The 22,910-nt window shown below is 41.5% G+C and overlaps 1 protein-coding gene across 8 annotated transcripts in view; it reads left to right on the forward strand.

Annotated features, from left to right (window-relative positions):
- Positions 1-22,910, forward strand: part of LOC143213267 (uncharacterized) — a 516,895-nt gene that overhangs the window by 209,975 nt on the left and 284,010 nt on the right. For 7 of the 8 annotated variants that reach the window (XM_076432949.1, XM_076432950.1, XM_076432956.1 and 4 more), the window contains one exon: positions 21,401-21,463. The exons of the other annotated variant lie outside the window; for it this stretch is intronic. In XM_076432949.1, coding sequence (XP_076289064.1) covers positions 21,401-21,463 — 63 coding nt within the window. The remainder of the gene's footprint in view (positions 1-21,400; positions 21,464-22,910) is intronic. 8 annotated transcript variants of the gene reach the window in all.

A 22,910-nucleotide genomic window follows, 5' to 3' on the forward strand; every position in this document is an offset into this window, starting at 1 on the left:
CGACTCGCCCTCTCGAAAACGTTCGCGAAACAGCAAACACTTAGCGTCGCGACGCGTCGCGTAGCGCAAGACGCTACCGGTTTCGCGTTTCGTCGTCGTCGGGTGAACACGCACGAGCGAACATTTCGCGAGTTCAGAACGGCATATCAAAGCTATTCGTGTTTCTTCGTGCGCGTGTAGCAAGCCGCGTCCGCGCTCCCTCCCCAACCCGTAGACGGCGCGATGAACATTTTCGCGAATGTTTCCGAATATGAGACGGGGCCGTGAGAAGCGTACGAAATTAACTGAACTTTGCCGAGATACGCCCGGCAGAAGCAGGCCAGGGAAATTCTTGAAAAATATAACGCGTCAAGCGTTCTACCCGGAACGGCACCTTTCTTTCCGTTCATAATGAATAATTACTAATTAATTAGCTCTTCCGCAGTCGTTGCGTGCTATAACTGCGGAAAATCCAGTGGTCGTTCAAGCTCGGAAATTTCGTTTCACTCCCAATTGAACTCGGAGTCCTCAACGCAGTGTATGACGTTTTTGGACTATATTAAATTTCTGAAGGTCTATTCTTTAAAAGAAAATATTATTTCAAGGCTTTAGTATACTTAGAAGTATAGTTACAGGGGAAAGATGGATCATCAAGTCGTTATCGTGACTTGAAGAACATTTAGCATGTTTCGATTATCAAAATCTATACCAGATAATTTCTGTCGATGTTTTGATGAAACATCCTTGCTGAAGGAACGTAAAACTGCTACACATTCTTGAACTAAAACATGTACGATATTTGTCGAAGTTTACAGATGATTTTGTTGATAATTTCACTATCTGATTTAAAAAAATAATAACTGATCGTATTTTTAACTAATGTGATTCGTTGGAAAAATCATTGAAGGAGCCATCACGAAAGAAATCATTGAGCGAAATGATCGATCCCGAGACACACAGGATTCACTTGGGAAATAGAATATCCTAAACGTTAGAATATCGCTGGAAAGATTACCGTCTCGAATATCACAGGAATCGTGAAAGACGTTCTGTCAAAGATCATGGTAGAATCCCGTTGAAGCCTGAAGTTTACCTGGCACAATCGTTCGCTCCTATCAAGGAGACGGATAAATACGTGTATACGTCCGACAGACGCGTGTGCAACGCAAATAATATCGCGGTGCAAAATTTTCTTGGCCTGAAAGATCGAGTTTGACGTTGCACCGGGCAATCGGAAAACGAAACACGTACATTTCTTTTCAATCGATCTCGCGGGCTTCGTGTCTTCTTTGATAACAGCAGGGGTATGATTGTCCGACTCCGATTCTGACGAGCTTTTGCAAAATAACAACCGAGAGATTTCTAATAGCGGGCACAAAATAAATAAAATGGATAAAACATTGTCTTAACCTCTTCGGCAAGAAATTATGTCTCTTTTCTTTTATTTGAGAAAATTCGTTCCCCTGAAGAGCACTTTCCTAGCAAAACATACACATACAGTCGGTCAGAAAAATATTGGGACACAAATATTGGGACAAAATTGCAATAGATCGGAATTGTAGAAAAAATACTAATAAAACTTGCATTTCACAACTTTTTCATTAGTGTCTATATTGAATATTTAAAATATACGTTTTGTAGATTTGTCAATTAAACATATTCTCAAAATTTCGTCAAAATCGGCCGACGTTGCAATGAGCTGCAAACGTTTAAAGATGGTGAAAATTGCAATTTTTCACGATTTTCGGCCTGTAACTGCAACAATGCCCGTCATTTTTTCCGCATCAACCGATTTCGAGGAAACTTTCACAGTGCACATAATTCACACAGATCTGCAAAATATACTGTTTAAACTTTCAATATAGGCCCAGATAAAAAAGTTGGAAATGCAACTTTTAGTATCTTTTCTACAATTATATTGCAATTTTTGAAAAAAATTTCTTTTCACATCCTGTAGTAAACTAATTGCTCTTGCTTTCCAAAAAAGTTCAAATCGCATGGTCCAATATTGAAACAGTCGTCTTTTTAAGAGTGCCCCAATATTTTTGTGACCGACTGTAGGTCATCTTTACGAATTGTTTACAGGAAAACTAAACGATGTATAGCTAAAAGACTTTTTGCAGTATATTTTGACACGATTCAATATTGTAAACAAATTTTTTTACTCGCGTTTAGGCAGTCCAGTGTCTCAAAAATTACGAAAACGCTTTTGCTGTTCTTTCACAAAACTACAAACATGATAGCTTCAAGAAAGTACAAAGAAATATGAAAGAATCGGTAGTCGGCGAAATTCGAGTTTCGCGCTCGTGGATCGCGGAAAATGAAAGAGCACCGGAGCGGCAGGCAGGGTACCGAGGCGGATTATCAAGGAAACGCGGAGGATCCGATAAAATCGGGCAGGATGTTGACTGTGGCGATCGTACCGGTTCCGTTCGACTTTAAAACCTTTCTCGATAACCGGCTCGCGGAAAACCGTCCCCCGAATAGTCATTGGCCCCGGGATCTTCGTGGTCAACGTGGATATCTCGCAGATTCTAACGGGCGGAACGCTCGAGCGGATCTTCGCCGATATATTCTTTCCCCTTCGAGACGCGCCCCTTGAAAAATAAACCGTCTAAAGATTTTTCGTCGAAGCTCCTCTCGTCCGCCTTTTGATACGGCGGCGGCTGTTGAAAATTTACGAGGCTCGCGGAGGAATGTTGCTCCCCAACCTCTCTATCTTTCTTTCTCTCTTTCATGATTCGTTGCTTAATGCCGCTGTCGTAAAACTTCGAGCGTATTCTGCTTGTTTACTTTTCCACCGGGCGAAGGGAACTACTAAGCACATTACGTTTTCGGATGGAATCAGTCGAGCTTTGTTGTGGAACAGAGTGTGCTTTGGTTATTCGAACATTTTTTAGTGTGATGAACTTCTTTCTGGCTAGAGATTCCGTGAAAATTAGTAGGGATTTTAATGGCGGCTATGGGTAGGATCCTCCACAGGAAAGAGTTTTAATTCATTTTTCAATCTTACATTTTAATCAAAACGAACTGTCTCATTTGTAATTTTACAATTTTAATTTGTGGATTTTATGGATTGATGACAAAGGTGAGTAGATGGAATAGAAAATAGTAAATATATGCAACCATATTAAAAAAAAATTGACAATGGAAATAAATTTGTTCGAATCGGGATGGAAAATTTTTATTTGCTGCGAAGTGCGTTATCGTTGTTGTGGAAGATTTTTATTTCTATGTTTCGGTTTGTTAGGTGAACTTGATTGAAAATGCAGTTTCAGTACTGTGCACTGTGTCAAAGCGCGTCTGTTAGTGTAAAATGAAATGCAATAAAAATACCGATTAAAAAAGTGATTCGTGCAATGAACCAAGAAAAAATGTAATACGAGGATAAATGTAATAATCGTTCAGTTTTTATTTACCTACGGAACGAAAATTCGCTGGTCAATATGTTTCCACGGTTACGATCAGTTTTACGAGCACAAAACTTTTATTATCTGAAATGACTATTAAACCTATTTCAAATTGAAAGCATCCAGACCATCCCCAGCACGGAACCATAAAACATGTATACCGTGTGGGATTGTAAATGCTCGAGAATGAGTGTACACGAATTACATAACTCGAACTCTCGATGAGTAACTTTTTGAGCACTGTTTTAACCATTTGCATATCTACGATATATTTGTGAAATATTTAGGTTCATTATCGGTGGACGATTAACTATTCTTGTTGGCTGTATAACTTAAACATTCTTTATGAACGTAATTAAACATGCATTGTCGAATATTATTTATCCCGATACAGCTAGAGTACCAATTATTATTCATGTGTAATTCTTGTTCAAGTAAAATGTGTTTTCAAATAAACGTCCGAAGAGTGTCATCAATTATTAGGTAGTGATAACTAGACTGCGGATTTTATGCAATTGTGGCAAAAATGGTTAGGTACAATTTAAAATAGAATAAAGATTAAGGGAAATTAGATACTATTATATTTTCAATGTATTAGAATTATTAAAGGATGAAAGTATTTTCTTAAGTGGCCCCTCCTTGAAATTAATGCACAAATTTTTATTTTGCATAAATATCCGTTGTCTAGTCATCAGTGTTAACACGTGAACGGTCGAAAATGAAGCTTAAAAACATCTCGCGACCGGGAAGAGCGTATCACAAACGTTTGTCAGTCTCGAAATTATTCGAGGCGATTATGCCGACCGATTCAACTCGCATTAACGACTGTATAGTATTCCGTAGCCGGTGTACAAAGAGAAAAGTAATCTAGAACTAAATGCCGGGCAGCTCCCACGCGCGCGTGGTGAAACATTAAACGCGAAATACTCTCGAGCGTGGATTCTAATTGGTGAATTACGCTTTCCCGGCGGGGAGCTTGTACAAAGTATCATACAGAAAGAGAGAGGGACAGAGAGATAGAGAAACATAGCGGCGGGTGTCAGCGTCGACATTAAGAGAGATGCAGGATGACCTCCGCGTCACTGGCAGTGGGAGGCCTTTAATTTCGCCGGACGGGTTTCCTTGGGCACACACAAAGTGGTTGACAAATAAAGCATTTCTGGAGTGTTCCGGGCACGCCAGGATACCCGTGAAAACTACCGCCTGGGCATCATACCGGTCGCGTACACTTTGCGACAATACTATAACGCAGTGCATCAAACCATGCCCGTCTACAGTCACTCCTTCGGATATTCCTGCACTCTTTGAAGAACATTAACTTTTTAGAATTAGATCAGATGACTTTTACCGAGTAGTTAGAAGGGTCAGTTTACTGGATGTGTGAAGCAAATTTTGAAGAAATTGTAGATAGTTCCTCTAGTTCACTCCTAGCCTAGAGAAACCTCTAATACAATCTTTATTAAACTGAACAGTACAAGAGAAGAGTTTCGATTATACAGGGTGTTCCCTATTTTTCCGGCAAGATTGTGGGAGCATGATCTACAAGTGAAAATACGAAAAAGATGTTATATGAAGTTTGTTTATAAATTATGTCAAGTTTGTATCAATGCAGAAGGTGGTCATTTTGAAATGATGATTTAAAAATTTTTAACGATCCTCGTACGTTAAGAAATATCTCGTAAGTACAGCCAAAGTAAACACAATCGACCTTCTGTATTATTCAGCTTTAAATCTAAGGTTAATAAATAAACTTCATATAACATTTTTCTCGTATTTTCACTCGTAGATCATGCTCTTACAATCTTGCCGGAAAAGTAGGAAACACCCTGTATATGTATAGTATTGAAGTTATACATGTAAAAATAAGTCGAAAAAAAGGAATAACATTTTTCTGTTTGACGCTTCGTTCTCGAGAAAATCGAGTTTGAAAATGCAGTGAATACATGTGCTATTGCATAGTAATCGTCTGACGCGTCTGACCATGATCAACTAATTCTACTTTGTGCATATACTGAAGCACGCGAACCTGGCGGAACTTTGAACTCGATATTCTCGAAAACGAAGCGTCATACGAAAAAATGTTATTCCTCTTTCCCGACTTATTAAACAAATTTTTTTCGACTTACATTTAAAAAAACAGACCAATAATAATCGGCTCCCCGAGTTTACCCGAATAACGTTTCCCCTCGGAGCGTGACGGATCAGACTCATTCACTGCACAGGAATTGTGTACGCGGGGCAGAGTTGCGCAATAATCAACTAATATTTAAAAATGACTAATAGTCTTTTTGAATGTTAGTCATAGCAAAATAGTCATTAGTCAAAACTTTTTGATTAGTTAGTGATAACTAAATGGCAAATAGTTAGTCACAGCTCTAAGTAATCGTTAGCTATTGCTTATTAGTTAATTAGTAGTTAATGATCAGTCATCAATCTTTAGTCATCAGTCACTATTGTGCGATTGACATACATTAATATTATTAATTAGTTATCACGAACTAATAAAAAAGTTTCGACTAATGACTATTTTGCTATGACTAACATTCAAAAAGACTATTAGTCATTTTTAAATATTAGTTGATTATTGTCCAACTCTGACGCGGGGCGCCTAAAGAAGTGTTCACTGCAAGTAATCTATAAGACATACAAAATATGTTTCGCAATTTTGTACGCGGTGTTACAACTTGGTTACAGTGTTTTACTATAGGTACGCGGTATAGTGAGTTATAGTATTGTCGCGGAGTGTATCCTATGGGCGCGGATGGTGTTGAGCGCTCTTGGCCTGTCGCCTCTCTCTCTCCTTCTCTCTTGGAAACAGGCGCGGATAAGAGGCAACCGAAGAACGATCGAGAGAACAGTCGAAAAGAGAGTGGGGGGAGAGAGAGGTGTGCCGTGTTTTTGACGATAGATACGCTCGGTTCTAGCATTTTGGCGACAATCCAGCCTCTATATAAATACCACCGGGAGTCACCACCGACTTCCTAGCCCCGCAAGACCCCTCTAGCAAGCGTACTCGACACGCTTCATTATTTTTCTTCTTCTTGTTCGCCGTTCCCTTCGTTTTTCTCTTGCACGAGTGTCAAGCCGCGCTTTTTGCTGGCGTTAACCGGCCGCGAACCGAGACCCGGCCCTGTCCTCTCCTCTTACGATCCTCAACCTTCCCTGCGACATTGTCAAAACTTGATAACTAGGCTGAGGACCCTTCCACTGGAGCACAGTTTTCTACAGCACTTTTCTAAAACAAATTCTTCCTTGATCTCGCTGATCGATCAGTCGACTAGACGGCGGATCTTAATGCAATTTATGACAGAAATTGGTGGGTAAAACAGGAAACGATTTTTAAATTAAACTCTCAACTTGTTCATTAACTCGGTCATTAGGAGAAGAAATACATTTTTATTGAACCTCTGCTAAAACTTAATATTTGCAGGTAATCCGATAACCAAGAAACTCAGAAAAAGCATAAATATTTACTGTGCATTTTCAACCAATTAATTGTGTTTCCTATACGATTCTACATTTTAAATTAAGTGGTTCCCCATGATATAATGAGGATAATAATACCTTTAAAAAATTACAGAGGTGATTACGAACAGATTTGGTGCCCCCGAAAAGAAGCAGCTTCGACGAATGCACAATGAGTCTCGTTAAAAAATATTGTTAATAGTCGAACGGTATCAGTACGAAAGCGAGGATATTTGCTTTTCAGATTGATAATACGTGTTGCATGTTTGCTGTCTTTCGCGTTCCATTCGATGGCGTGTCGGGATTGATTGGCGACGCTCGAGGTCCGTTTGACTGTTGATAGTAGTTTCTGGTTTTGGGGGTGACTATTAATCGTGCGGTCAGATCGAAGCGTGGTTTGTCTTTTTGTTATTTTTTCGAATATGGATTTACACGGTTTTGTGACATTTTTTCCCGTAGCCTCATATTTTATGCAGTATACGGTTGTCCGAATAGATCGTCTCCGGAATTTGTCAAACTGCAAGATGAATAATTTATTCAACTTTTCAATAATTGAACTTGCATAAGTGTGGAGTATACATGAATTGAAATATATTTTCTGTGCCAGAATTACAAATGCATATATATTCACAGCTCCGTAGAACAAACAAAAATTTAATAAAAATTCATTTCCATAGCGAAGTAGGACGAGCTGAATACATTATGCACCGTCTTTTAATCAATCCATTTGGCTAGAGTATTTTTAAGACTCACTTGGCTCTCCTGGCTTCAAGGAATGTTTCCCCTGAGAATTTCTCCGGTAAATGGATTATCCGAACCCATCAGAAAGACTTGCTGTTGATGATGTACAGTTTCTACGGAGTTTCATTAGAGTTGGAATTTTTAGGTCGGAAGGCAGCTACTCAACTTTTCAAAACTTGATTATGAAATGTTTCGAACGAGTTAACAAACGGCGCGACTCGTTAAGAAATTCGTTTTACCAACCGATGTATCTGCGCTTATAGATATTTTACTTTGATCAAGTATTTGAATATTCACTTTCTTGTATTAGGTGTGCAAATAAGTTCTTTCCCTTTTTTTTCCAAATTCACATTTTATGTAATAAAATCTCTCTGTCAATTCCTCTTGCGTCTGGGTCCGATTTTCGTTGAGCAATTCCTCTAACTCACCGTCATCGAACTTTCCCGGTGCACAAGAACGATCGTCGTCTTCCAAATGAAAATTTCCGTCTATAAATATAAATTTTTGCATGTTCCGTAAGATACGGCGTTCTCTCCCAGTGCCGCGCAAACCATTTCAGTAGCTTCAACAGCTGATTTCCTAAGCTGGAACGTAAAGAGATGATGCTACTCGCACGCCGTATTGCTTGAAATTGTTGCATAGGACTGGAAACTCTTGTAGCGCTCATCACGATTCTTCTTAAAGCTAAAAGAACGCTCTTTCAGATAACATAAAAATCGGGAAGTAATTCGCATTCAGTCAGAAGTTATGATCGAAAAAAAAAGGGAAAGGAACTTATTTGCGCACCTAATAATTGTGTTCCCAAATGTAATTGTTAAATTTATGGAAAAGTAATCCACTATGATGCTGGCACAGACTGCATTCTACACCTGTGCTTCCGCCGACATCTCACGGGTACCTGATAAGAAATCCAAGAAGCAGACCCACGTCAAACGCGCCATCATTCTGTTCCGCCGACCGTGGAAAAACGTCTCAATTCATTCCCAAAGGAATTATGCTCCGCGAACGAAGGAACACTGGCGTGCAAAAGTTACAGCGCAACATTTTGCAAACGGGCGGGAAAAACATTGCGCTGCAACCCTTCGCGCTGAAAAAGTCAGGCGACGATAAGCACGAACTCTCTTTCTCGCGTCACGTAATTGTTAAAAAAAAAAATAGCGTAAGGGGAAAACGAGAGATGAGATAAAAAAAAGTCGAGACCCGTCGAAATTCCCCAGGGCAGCGAGTAAGTTTCGCGAACGGCCAATGGTTGAAATGGGGAAATAAACTCCGGGATTATCTAGTCGACGCTGGTGAAGATCGATCGATCGCTGCCGTGGATCGGGGCTTGTTTAACGTCGCGCGTAAATTCTGCGAACGCGCGCTCGGAAGGGGGGCTGGCGAAACTTGAACGAGGTCAAGAAGAAGTAGTAACGTTGCCGGTGCTCGCCACGTATCCTCGTGATAACTGCGCGATAGAATGTTCTCTTAAATTTCCCAGGTGGATCCCCGGGCCCCGTACTTGCTTTCGCGACGTCTTTATACGGTTCCCGACGAATACCGGTGCGTCTTGTGTCGGCCCATTCAACCGTTCGCGAGAAGCTACGTCCTTCGAGGATAAGCGAATATCGAGGATGTCGCTGCTCGGGGAAAGTGGCTGCTCCACAGGCGCCGACTGTCATTTTTCATACCCGCTACTAGCGCTGCTGGATTTACCGAAACCCCGGGAAAAACTTTGCCGCAAACCACCGACACGTATCACGCTCGAACGTCGATTCACCGAATGCGGGATGAGTCTCGTTCATCATTTTTGCTCACCTTTGCGCGTTATGTGCGGGGAAATTTATATTTTTCTTGTCCTATACAGCGCGCCAAATATTATTTACACGGACAGATTTGCTGCAGCAGAATTCGACTGGAACGTCGATTATTCGGATGCAGAACGTGTCTCGTTAGTTTTGCAGTCACGTGCGAGGAAATTTATATTTTTACACGGGAAAATTTGTCGAGATTAATAGAAGTTGCGATAAGTGTAAGATGATCTACTAGAATTGTGAAAAGAAATGTAAATGTTTCCAAATTGGGATTTTCGGAAAATGCAAAACTGAAAAGCATAATTTTCCACTTACCGAAGCGGTTAAGAAAAATATAAATGCATCTGCTGGAGAAATCTATTACGTTGCACAAGAACTTTGGAATTCACAAATTGAACATTCTTAATTTTGACTTGGCAGCTACAAAAATTGAGCAAAATCAAGAGAATTGATTTAATAAAGCAGAAGCTGTGAACGTAAGATTTCCGACACTAATTTAATCGTGGCGTTTCGCAGACTCAAAGAGAGGTTAGCCGAACCCACCGGCCCGAACGGAATATTAAAGTCCGAACAATTGCATCACCGGGGATATAGGTGACACGACAGTCAAAGTGTTAGACAGTTATGCTTCCGTAAAGCAACGGAAAGTGTCCGGTGACGAGTAACGCGTGAAATCATCGGCTATTTCGCGAAATAATGGACACGTCGTTCAGGCGAGTGACCGCATCCTCCATTACACGCAATTAACGAACTTCTGTTGTAGTATTAATAGATTTATAGACACGCGATGCCCCGTTAAATGCCAGAGCGGTCTCACCCGGTCTATATAGGCTTGTGTCGTGGCCTTCGTAAAAATATTGCTTTCGTAGACCCGTCGGAATGTAAACGAACGTCTCCGAATTATAGAGCGAGCAGGTGTAGAATCGTTTCGTTTCGCCGTTCCGACGAATGACGCGCGATGCTCTCTGCGTCATGATGGGTTCTCGCTCGGAAACCGTGTCTCCAACGTTTACGATCGTCTGTCCGACAAGTTGAGCTTTCCATGAAACGATCGTCAACGCCAACAATATTCTCCGCGACACCGACAAGCCCCCGGCAAATCATTTTTCCATCCAATCGATCGATCGTGCGACCGACAGCGACAACACTTATTAAAAAATACTGCCCGGACCGAGAAGGACTCCGTAATTGATTAAGGTAATATCTATCGCCCCCGGAAATATTTATCGCGACGCTATACTATCGCTCCGGATTTTTCCTGAATTTTAGTTCTTCCCAAAAGTTACTATGTTCGCATTTAACCATATGATCTTCACTGTTACCGAAAGGGAGAGAAAATTTGTCTTCATTTACAAATTGGAATTTCCTCCTCCAATGATTTTAATGAACTGAAATAATCAGTTTTTTAAAATCTGTCTACTGCTCTAAGTTGCACCTACTCAGTCCTGTCATAAATGCATAAAATCCGCAGTTTACTGATTTGTTTTGCAAGTTTTTGGGTACCAAATTGTAGCGAATTGGAGGTTGCTATGATGGTGTCGATTTATGCATTCGCTGCAACAATGTATGTCACATCATGTCAAGTGATAGTAATTTCAAGGATTAATATATGGATCTATAAAACCACAATACGATTTCACTAACTTCATGCAGAGAAGAGTTACGACCAGGTACAGATTATGCATTCTTCGGTTATAAATGTGAATTAGGTGTTGGCTGAGTCAGATGCTCCTCTTCAGCTGACGTAGTGTATAAATATATACCTTGAACAGTAAACAAGAGATGCCTGTAGTGGACAATGAAGCGAAGAGCTGTCGACTAACCTACAGTATTTTTAAACTAATATTTGTTTTATAATTCTCGTTTCCCATGGTGCGCTAAAAATAAAACGTTCTTCTCTCCGGAAGGAAGAATTGTTTAATGTACACAGTGTTTCACTGAGGTGGTCTAATTTCCTCTTTTGAAGAATGAAAAAAATTTCTAAAACATATTTAAACGCGTTACATTTTTTATAATATACATCTTTCAACAATATTGGTTTTGGCAAAGCTGGAGGTCCATAAAAAATGCTTTGCTGTAGTTAATAATTAATAGGTGATCGATGCGAATGGATTCGCGAGTCGCCTTCGAGCCAAGGTCCTACAAAATATCTTGCGGGGGGGCGGTACTTAGTTTAATTAGTCGCGTGGAGGATCGACGAGTCGCGCACTCCACGGAAAAATTAATATCGAGCCCGGCATTTTAATCGAGCGTTCCTTCTTTATTCCTATTCGACCTGGGTCCTTTTTATTTTGTTTCACTGACGGCCGCGAATTAATTTGATCAATTTGATTCGCCGTTCGTGGCTGGAAAGAGAGGGACATTGTTAATTCGATCAGCGGATGATTATTGACGGAATTTCGTAATAAAGCGGATGGAACGCAGAAAATTTCGTTATTTAATTACGCGGCGCTATTGTGCCTCCGGAGGAGGGTGGTGGAATGTAAGGACTTTGTAAAACATTTTCGTTCGGCAATTATTAGCAAAAATTCCGCAGTTTACGTCACCGTGTCGCCTAATGAAATTTCTGCGTAGCGCGACATGCGTTTCCGGCCGCACCACGAAAGCAAACACGGCATTTCGGAGATCCTTGGACTGGTGGATTTAATTCGGCTTCCATTCCGTGATACGACTTTCCTGGGACCTCCATTTCGAGGGACCGTCTTCTTTTTTCTATTTCTGATTTGAACGTTGTGCTGCTCGAGAATCGATGGTATATGGTATATGGATGGTAAATGAATGTGAAATACAGAATACAAATTTAAAGGATTGCAAATGTTTTATGGATCTATTGCTTCGATAAAATCGTGTATAGAATAAATGTTAATGTGAAATATTATTGAGGTACAATTTGTACATGATTTTTATGATGAACAATGAAAATAGCTATTGTTTATAGCATAGTTTGATCTGATTTTGCACCAAATAGGTTTACTTGAATAATTCTAAGCGAATACAGATTTGCAGATAAGTAGCACTATCTATCTAGCACTTAATCAATCTACTTGAGCAGTTGATAAGACAGTAACCGCTTCGAGGAAATTCTGGCAAAATCTTCGCGGACTAAGCTCCTAGGAATTCAAAATTCAATCTGCCTTTAAATCCTCTCCTCTCTACATCTTTGCCGTTTCTCTGTAACATGACTACCCACGCTCGTCCGTGCAAAGCGCGTGCAACGTACACTCCCGTCCGCAAGTATCGCACAATACGAAATACACAAGCGATGGCTCATTACAAAATTATTTCAAGTACTAAATATAACAATTAGAGATAGTATAGATAGTCTAAGGAGTCATTTAAAGCCCACTTAAACTGTTTAAGAGCCAACAGTAAGATGGAAACATCGTTCGTCGTTTCGCTTGCATTATAATAGTACAATAATAATAGCGCTTGTCTTCGCGATTGTAAGTCTCGGGAACAACTCTCACGTTCATCCACAGCTTAGAGTGGAGTGTTGCCAATTGTACTGTTTTGTGAAAAATTAACTGCTGAAAATTACATGCTTGTTAGGTTAGATTGAACTATAAAACTAATAGGAATGTTTGTATCCTATATTTGAATCGGTGTCACTGTCAAAATAAAATGTATTTTATGTTTTGTATGTTTTGTAGACGAATTTTAAGAAAGTGGAATCAAATGAAATCTTATTTTTACTGATAGTAGCCTTCGAAGGTCTAGAATAAATAAAAATCGTATTAAATTCTGTCAAATTTTATACTACAGCGTTTTTTGAAAATTTTTAGAAGCCATAAATGCATAAATAGATTGATACTGACCAGAAACAGTATTTTCTAAAAATGAGTTCGAATAAATGGGAGATATGAAATTAGCGATAGGTAGAATTTCACAAAAATTGCATAAATAAAGTTGTCTCCTCGCAGGGAACAATATCACTCTTCCCGAGCAAGAGTAGAAAAAGCTGTCGGATGGCTGCCGCCGACTACGGTAAATAATACATTCGAGAGTAACTCTGGGAAATAACACTCTGGAGTCGACACGTAGCATAAGATATCAGTCGCAGTCTCTCAGGTCAGTGGCCACCGGTAAATTCTAGTCAGAGGAGAGAGAGCTAAAGCTCTCGGACCTAGGCGGTGCATTATGGACGGGATTGTACGATGCTGGGGAAGGTTACTGAAACGGCTGCGTGATTACGTGGTGCTTAAAGGCCCGCTCGGCCGTTTATGTGTCGGGTTACGTTATTAAGGAAACGCCGCCGGCAAAATACCCGGGACAAAGGACCGGTTAGGAAAATCTTTGAAAGGACAATGACGGTAGAGCGAGAGAGGAAAAAATGAGGGTGGCACAGCGAGCGGGATTGGCGGAGGAGGCAACGAAGGCGTGTGCAGGGCGAACCGGTGATGATCGATGACTCCATACGCGGCGCTATTAGCATGACAATACTAACAGCGAGCCTCGGCAGTGCCACGTCTTGTCGTTTGCTTCGAAAATTCTTGCTCGTAAGTTCATTCTCGTCTTTCGTCATTCATTGTTACTCGGCTCGCTGCCACCGAGACCGACTCTCTGTCTCGCGATTATTTTTCTTCGAGATTGCTCGGACACAATGGAAGACACTGCCCTGGTTACGCAACCGGTATTTTTACAATTTCCTTTCAACGTTATATAATTGGATTTTACGCGGCTAATCCTGGAGATATTCGCGATTTGTCCGGTCTGTGACGATCTGGATTTTGCAAATGGTACGAAGTGTTTAAAAAATGTGTCAGCTACAGTGAGGACAATATACTTTAAAACAATTCAATTATGGAACCCAGACATGCAAAAATTAATAAAATGGTAATTAGAATCATCATTAATACTATCTTACCACTTAACATTCCAAATTAACTAACATCCATATTTTCAAAATAACGTCTCGTAACTTGATTAAAACTTGAGAATCAATATCCACAAACATACATCGAAGGCAAAATCCGTATCACTGGGAATGAAAGTGGATGTAATATCCTTGGCCGCAAACCGCCATCTAAAATTCTGAATTCGCGCAGGCCCCGGCAGTCCAATAATCACAGACTTCTCGGCCCATCAATCAGGCGAGTTCATACACAGGCCAGCGGTGCTTGTCGCTCACCTAGAGAATCCTCTTCCTCTTCTCCTGCCTGCATCGATTCCTTGGTATTTTATCGTCCCCCGCGAAGAATTACATTCACCTTCGACCGTGAATCTCGTTCCCCGGTGCTCGGTGTTCCATTTCTCTTCCGCCGGCGACAGCTGCGAATTATTCAGACCTGGATTTTCATTGGCGCCGCACCTGCCGGCTCACCTGGAAAAAGCTCGCCAGGAGAAGCTTGTCCCCAGGCTGCGTGCGTTCATTGTCTCAGGTGTTCTTTATCCGACGACGTTGCTTTTGGGTCGTCCTCACTTCACTGACAATCTTCATCGATAATCGCTTCACTCAGAACTTCACTTTTCAATTCACTTAAAATGTGTTCAACTCATAAGGGTTCTAAAATGCAGCTACTCATTCGTATGATAAATGCATAAAATGAGCTGATCATTGATGAAATGACGATCGATGAATTAAGTATGACTCTTTTCTCTCATCCGGCTACACGATCGATAGCCCAGCGGACCGTTTGTGACGAATAACGACCAGCCTGCTTAATTAAGCGCCAAAATGCGGCCGTGACGTCCTCGCGAGCGAAAGAATAAAACGGGAGGAGCGGGAGGGGAGAACGGTAAAACGATGACGACGAAAGACGAGGAAGAAAGACGAGCGGAGAACACGAACAAGACGATGGGAGCCTTTTCATCTTGCTCTCTCGGTGCCTCTTGTTACCCGATGCCGCCGATGTCTGACAACCCCGGGGCCGTCTAATCTACGCCGTTCCCTATTTTTAACACTGCCGGCGCGTGTCGGCAGGGAACGGGAGAAAAAGACCAGCCGAGAAGAAGGAAGAGAGAAGGAAGCGGGACAGAGACAGAATGAATTATCGTCGGGGCCGCGTAACTACGCTCAGCCTCCACTGACGATCGGCTGGCCATCCATCACCCGACATACTTCCGTCTGTAGAACCCCTGCGCAGGGGGCCAACTTCTCGCTGTCCGTCCCTGTGACAAGTTTTTTAATACACTACATTTTTTTTGGAGACTCTTCAATGCAATATGGTAGTCTCGTTTTTGGATTTGAGGTGTTCAGCTGTTTCCTGAATTTTTGAAGGAATTTTTGTATGCGATACGATTGTGGACATGCGGTAAGATATGAGATCCTTTGCAGGACAATGTAAATGTAAATTTTCTGGAATAGAAGTGAATGGTAGATTTTGCAATAAGCGAGGCGCTTTTGTACGTTGGCGTGTCGATGTAAATGTAAATTGTTTTAAATAAAAATAAGTGGCACACGTTACAAGAAGCCAGCCACTCTCGAACTTTGCGGGCTAATGTAAATGTAAATTCTTTTAAATAAAAATAGGTAGCACTTCTCGCGAGAAGTGAGTAGAATACGAGAATGCGAGGAACGGTTGGTTTCTACTGCCGAATGAACCGGTGGCTCGTGCGCAGAATGGAAAATGGAAAATCGAATCGATCTACCCGCAACCAGTTTCTGAACATGGGTCACTGTTAGCGTCGCGTGGAAATCCGGATCTGAGAATTTTGTGACATTTTGTGGAACAGTCTTTCTACTGTAGATCTAGCCTCCGAGTATGAGAAATAAATTTACTGTCTGTATGGTGGACAATGTTGTCTACAAACATCGGCACTTCATAAAGAAAATAATGAGAATCCAACTGAATCTTAATTAAAAAATTGATTGTTTTATACTTGTCTATTTGTGCCTCTATTAGTTTCCAAGTTTTTTTTAGTATTTTCTGGGTTTAATTTTGGAGTTCAGTATAAAAAGGAGTAATCCCTAAACGTCCCTAGGCTCTCCGATTCGATCCACCGTGCGTGGAGGAATCAACGATTTGATTTTCCTTATCGATAGGGTGCCCCGTCGTTGGGCATGAATCTCCATTTTTACGGTCGCGCTTCGATTCGTCAGGGCCGTGGAGCGATAAAGAGAATGGAAGACGAACTACAAGTGGATGGAACACAGAGAAATGTAGCGGATAAGGAGATACGGGGACGAAGGAAAAGGTCGGAATGGGGGACTAAAACCTGGAAGGGCAGAAAGACGCTAAGCCGTTCCCGAGCGTTCCTCCTATAAATTGAAGAACTCAGACCTTTCGGGATACATACGGGACGAGGCTTCACTTGGAATTATTTAAATCATCCCCCGAAGCCTCCTTAATATTGAAATATGACTGTCGCAAACGACGTACGGCTCACGAGACATTGTAATGGGTTGAGAAAGACTCCTGGTCCAAAGTCGTTTAATGTCAGCGCAAAAGTGCACCGGGGAAACCCTTGTAACTCGCCGTGTGAGCCGAACTGAAAAAATCTCGCATGAAAACTACGTTCAAAACGCATAAAGAATTTTGTAGATGGAAGCTTCCTTTCTTGGGAAATTAATGTTAAAAAAATGCTTTTACGCTCTTCAGCTTGGTGCAAGTAGAAAGGGTTTGCAAAAATTTAACAGATGCTCAACAGCTTTTATTTGTCCAGAGGAACATTTACGTTATAAAATACTTTCCACAATTTATATTATATATTTATTATATCTGTAAACGTATTATGAACTTCTACATAAATTCCTCTTTCCATAAACAACATTCCCAAAAATCAAAACAATAACTGAGGCTAACATTTGCCAAGAAAGAGATCGGAAGCGGTGGTCAGGAGCGTATCTCCAAGTATCTGAGATCCAGGGCTCGTTCAATTCTCACCCGGAAGCCTGTCCACTCGGAAAAAGGTAGCGTCAAAGGGTGGAAAAAATTCGAATCAGTAAAGGCAGCGGTATGGGGGATGGAACGGAGAGGACAACGTAGATTCCCGCGAAGTTTGACACGTAAATTTATTCGAGCATAACCGATCTGGCAGACGTTCAAGACGGACGCTCCACCAACCCGTGGGGTAGTCCGCGCCGCTGTTTTACGATCAAAGTTCAGAACGACATTTGCACCGGGGCTCTTTCGTCCCGGTTCCGTGGCCGACGCCGACGCCGTCGTCGCCTTTGTACGATTTCTTCCCTGTGGTGCCTTCCACTCCGATCTCCGTTTCAGCCTTGTCCACACCCCGCGCCTCTCCCGGAGCCCGAGCACGCTTCGATGAATCTTGGGAGCGAACGTTTCCGTCGAGCTGCGAGCACAGAATTTCCATCTCGGTAATCCTGACCGGTTTTCGCGTGACCCCGAGGAACCTTACCCGAGATCGACCCTGCCCGGAACAACGTTTCCGCTCAGGATCGCGAATTTTTAGCGGGCCGGTCGAGTTACGAGCACGCTTCGATCTGCCGACGCGAGATCGTTCGCAAACTTCCTCGGGTTGATGGTTCTATCAGTATCACTGTAGTTCCTGTGACGTGATAGGGGGTCGTGTAATAAGCTGATTGTAATTAGCAAATTTTTCTACAAAATAACAATTGTCCAAACTGGAGTGAGAGGAAAATATATTTTCATTTTTCTCCGAATGTTTCTCTCGATTTTGTTAATCCAACGATTAGACCGCAGAATTTATTTAATAGGTCTCATTGTCTACACCTGTTTTATTCTTCTTGTTGATCATCAGTTGGCTAGCTAGAGGCTTTGTCACGAGAAGACCTTGATTCGAGAACTTTAGAGTGTTTACGTGTCTTGATCCTGGCGACCATCCAATTTTAACATTTATACTGTAGCCCTTTGACAGCGAATGACGACGTATTAACGACACCAAAAGTGTACATAAAATTCCTGAAGTTGCAAACGTACAATGTAATTATGCGCATATCAAGAGATGAGTATATATCTTTTCCTTGCCATTAGGTGACTGCATTGTTGTTATTATATGGAGATGATTATACTTTGGCGCAATTTCAATCGTCCCTCGGTCAGACAGTAATTTTTGGGTGCAACGAAGGGTGACGGTTGCCGCACTAAAACCGCCGACAGATTTAAAATTGTCGTCGGGTTCGGGACTGTATACAAAATCGTGGAACGTAGTAGCCAGAGGACAGCCGGACCGAAACGAGGGGACGTCGTAAAAGAAATTATGACCCGACGGTAATTTACGGCCGAACACCGTACAGGATCAGCGGCTACTCCTCGTCAGCGTTACTACCGAAGCGACGCAACGGGACACGAAACTGTCTACCAATGATTCTCGGATTTACGACAGCCAATTATCGACCCGAACTGACCTATTTACTCGCGGAATCGTTGAACGCTCCTTAAACTTCTGTATCCATCCGTAATCTTGATTAGATGTCGCTGTTCTGCCTATACGATGCCAGAGCATGGCTGGCTGAATCTACTTTTGGGTTTGCCGACTTGCCGAGTCACTAATGAACGAGGGGTAAATTGCAAGTATCAAATTTTGGTGATGGAAATCAATTTTAATGGCAATCGTTTATTATTAAAATTTTAATGATACTGGCAGTCGAGTTTCCGTGATTTTTCGGTATGTTTTCGAACTTTGTTTCGAACGAAAGTTCACCTATCCGAAAGTACTATCTCCTACTTTTAATTCGAACCCTATAAAGTTCGAATATCCGACAGAAATATTTTCAAAACTCGACTCGAGGAGTCCCTTTAAAATTGAGTCTTTTCTCCGAATTGAGTGTTCTCGTTTTAAAGTAATTTGTATGGTGTCAATTGCATTAACCAGAAGCAAATTTGAGATATATGAAAATAAAATGTGAAATTAAATGCGAATCCTCCGTCCCCCAGTAAAGTCTGTAGACTGTGCAGCGAATAAAAATCGCGTTTAGTACCAAGAAGTTCGTTTATCGGTTGAATTATCATGTCAACGAACTGCATTAGAGTTAATCGAGGGGGAACATATATAAATGAGCTCATTTCCCGATCGAACGAAAGAAAAGACCGATCTGGTATCGGGTAAGAGTCGCTGAGCGAAGACGTAGTCACGACACGCTCGTAAAACGACGGTTAAACGAATGTTACCCCTACTTCTGATCTCCTCATCCGTCGGCGAGACGATTTTAAGATCCTTCTTTCGTTGTCGGGGACATTAAACGACAACAACTTCATTGCTGTAATCCAGCTGGCAGAGATGTACGCGAGATGAAGCCACTTTCGGTCCTTAACATTCGTTTTAAAAGCTATAGTATCGATCAATAATCCTGAATGTCGTGAAAGCCGGTCAATCGCGCAGGCTTCCTGGATAATAAACACCATGGATACAGGCAATTCTCTTTAAACTATTAATACGTCAAATCAACGTAATTTATGAGACTCGAACTGCGGAGTTAAAATTTATCGTATTGATATTCAATAATGAAACATTTCTTTTTACCGTATATTGACTACGAAAAATATATATTGAAATAAAATAAAACAATGTCTTTCTTCTTTATACAATAAGCAAGTTTAGCGAACAGCAGACTTATGCAAAATATGCTCATTGGACTGTAAATGGTATTAGCAGGAAACGTTTCGGTCCCATTAATTAAAATCGATCAGGTAGCGATCAAAGTATCAGTCTCTAGACTCGAGACGAACCGCCCCGCGAGTTTCCGTCTATTTTCAGTACGGAAATTTATTAGCTTTCCCGCCGAATGCTCAGTTTCTTACTGGGTAGCCGCTGGATGAACATTAGCGAAGATAGATGGTTTGAAACGGGAGTACAGAAGAATTAAGTGCGCGTAGAAACGTTATTCAGCCGAACGACTCGGAGACGTACATCAGGACGCGACCAAAACTTGGCAAGAATCGGAAACCTTGAAACAGTCGAAACTGGGTTGTATTTTCCCTTCGAGTCTCGAAAGTTCTTCCGCTACGGAGAGATAGAGGGGGAACTCTGCTCTTCCCCTCCGTTAATGACGTTATTTGCTCCGTGTGAAACGCTTCTTGCGCTTCGGTCACCTCCGGCAATTTTATTTCACGATTAATTTAACTACAAAATGTCCCGACAACGTTCTCACCACGAACTGTCTTTTCGATCTTGTCGAAAGTTGTTTCTGCCACCGAGATCGTTATGGGAGTAATCATTCGCATCAAAATTGCATTTCGTCATTCAAGGATTATTGTAACAAAATTTCTCAGCATCCCCTAAGCGAATTACAATTACAGACGACATCGATGCCGATCCTCGATCCGAGAAAGTTTCTCGATGGTGCTCGAGCGACGCTTGCGCCGCCTAATTAATATCCCGATTTAACGAGGCGGTCTCAAGGGCCGAATGAGGAACATTTTCGACGCAGTGAAATTTTAATTGCGACCGGCGGCGATTAAACATTAAAAAGAAAAGGAACGCGAATGCCCAGCGCCGAGTGCACTCGTGCCACCTCGCCGTTTAACTTCGTTTTTGAGAATCCGCGATGCGAGAAACTTTCGTCTTGCCACTTTCGACACGCTGAGAAACTTAACCGCGACTGTAACTTCAATTAACAACTGCGCATTCACCACTTATGGGGTTTTCATCTCGCTCGTTTGCGAAATATGCGACACGGTTTTTCAGGGGACGGTGAAGTGCCATTCGGCGGTCCACTGTTCCCTTCGTCAAACGACGATTTAGTTTGAAATGGCGCAGGATGATGAACAATGCGTTAATGAATAATGTGATCTTATTTCTTCGGAAGCAGATATTAAATCTGGACAGTACATCCAGTGTATACCAAATTTTTTAATTTCACTGAAATCAGAAATGTATATTTTTAACAGTAAACTTATCGAGTACCAAAAACGGTTAAAATTAGCTCATAAAAATGACGAGGCTCTAATGTTAATATTTGGCAATACACTGTGGATTTTGTGTGGAAATTGTAGAGATTACAATTATTCGATTAACACGAAGAGATCGTGCAAAGATTTACCTTATTTACGTAATTTACTTAATTTAGAACAAATCGGCAATGTTCATCATCGCCACGGCTTCTCTGATACTTCTATTAACTGACAATTTTTTTCTTATTTGTTGTAGAGTGACAACGGGCTAGTGGACACAGATCCAGGTCGAATTAGCAGTATGACAGCCATCAACTCGGTATGTAACCAGTGAGATCTAACCGCCACTGCCACTAGATTCTCCAATTGCGTCGCCACTACACTTGTTTTCTCGCTAAACTCCAACAAGTTTTAACACGAATTCTTCCTATTTAACAATATTTAAATGTAACTATTGTTCGCAACAGCAGCACGAGTTTGTCCGAAGCTGGTTCTTTGAAGTTTTTCTTGGCGATAGCCCTTTAATTACTCGGTGCAATTAGAATAATGAAAAACCGGCGAGCTGATTGCTTCCTCCGGGGAATATTCGTTACACGCGCGCGCGCCTCACTTTTCATTTTCGAATAGTTTTTTAATACCGCGCCTCATTTGCGGAGAATATTCCACGCGAAAATGTTTCCATTAAAAGCTCCATTTTGTCGTCGGCACGGGACAACAGCGAAATTTCGCGCGCGTTCCCGCGTGTTTGATACGAGGTAACGGCGAATATTCGCGAACAATAATTAGTTATTTACGGGGGAAATGCCAATTTATTCTGTAACGGGGAAACGCGGCTGGAAATGTTTTCGGAGACACGGGCGGGCGCCATGGTGAATTATCGATGGGACAAACTTCGACGGGCTGCGTTCGTTCCTTAGGCGAACACCGTGGACATTCAAATATTGATTGGCGGCGCTATACGGCGCTTGCTCGCCGCGTTTACCACGAAAAAGGGTGACGATAATGCGTCCATCCCCTTCGATCTGTGTTCCATCAAATATGCAACTAATCGCTGCTCGTAAAAGGCACAGACAAGCTTCCCGCCCATTAATAATCCAGGAATGTCATCGTCCCGTTCATTCAGCCTGTGTATAGCTTCCTTTCCAGAATAGAAGGCATTCGCTGCTCCACCGGCGACCGGGCAAAGCATATTTCTGCGTTCCTGACAATTAATTTTCTAGCCTTAATCATTCCCAGCCAGGAATTTAAATATGTACATAACGAAAGTGGATGGCGCAAAGTGCATATTCGCTGTGTGAGCAGCTTCCTAAATTGGGAAATGTGAAGCAATTCAAGAAATTATACTACACACGTGCTGCTCTGGGTAATTGTTTCCCATTTTCCGTAGTCTGCTGTTGCAAAGGTCTTAATTCATTCGTTTATTCGATACATTTATACAAAAGGAAGTGGACCGATGAAATTATTTGTTTTCGAGACTTTTCAGAATCCGTTATTTAATGATTTTGTAGGAAAGGACAGATTTAACAGACTTTTTAATTAGACCCAGCTGTGTGTCAAAGAAGTTCAATGAGAAATTGCTTCAGTAAATGAACTCTTGTTTTCGTGTAATTTATAAAATTCAAAATTAAAAAACGTCCACCAGAAAATTGCCAAGTGAGAATATAACGTAGCACAACTCATATAAATTACTCCAGCCATTTGATCGCCTACCGATTTAACCAAGTAGAATTTCCAGTTTGGATTTCGCACTCATCAGACAGTTGCAA

The sequence above is a fragment of the Lasioglossum baleicum genome, chromosome 11 (assembly GCF_051020765.1).
Source record: "Lasioglossum baleicum chromosome 11, iyLasBale1, whole genome shotgun sequence".
NCBI classification, from domain to species: domain Eukaryota; kingdom Metazoa; phylum Arthropoda; class Insecta; order Hymenoptera; family Halictidae; genus Lasioglossum; species Lasioglossum baleicum.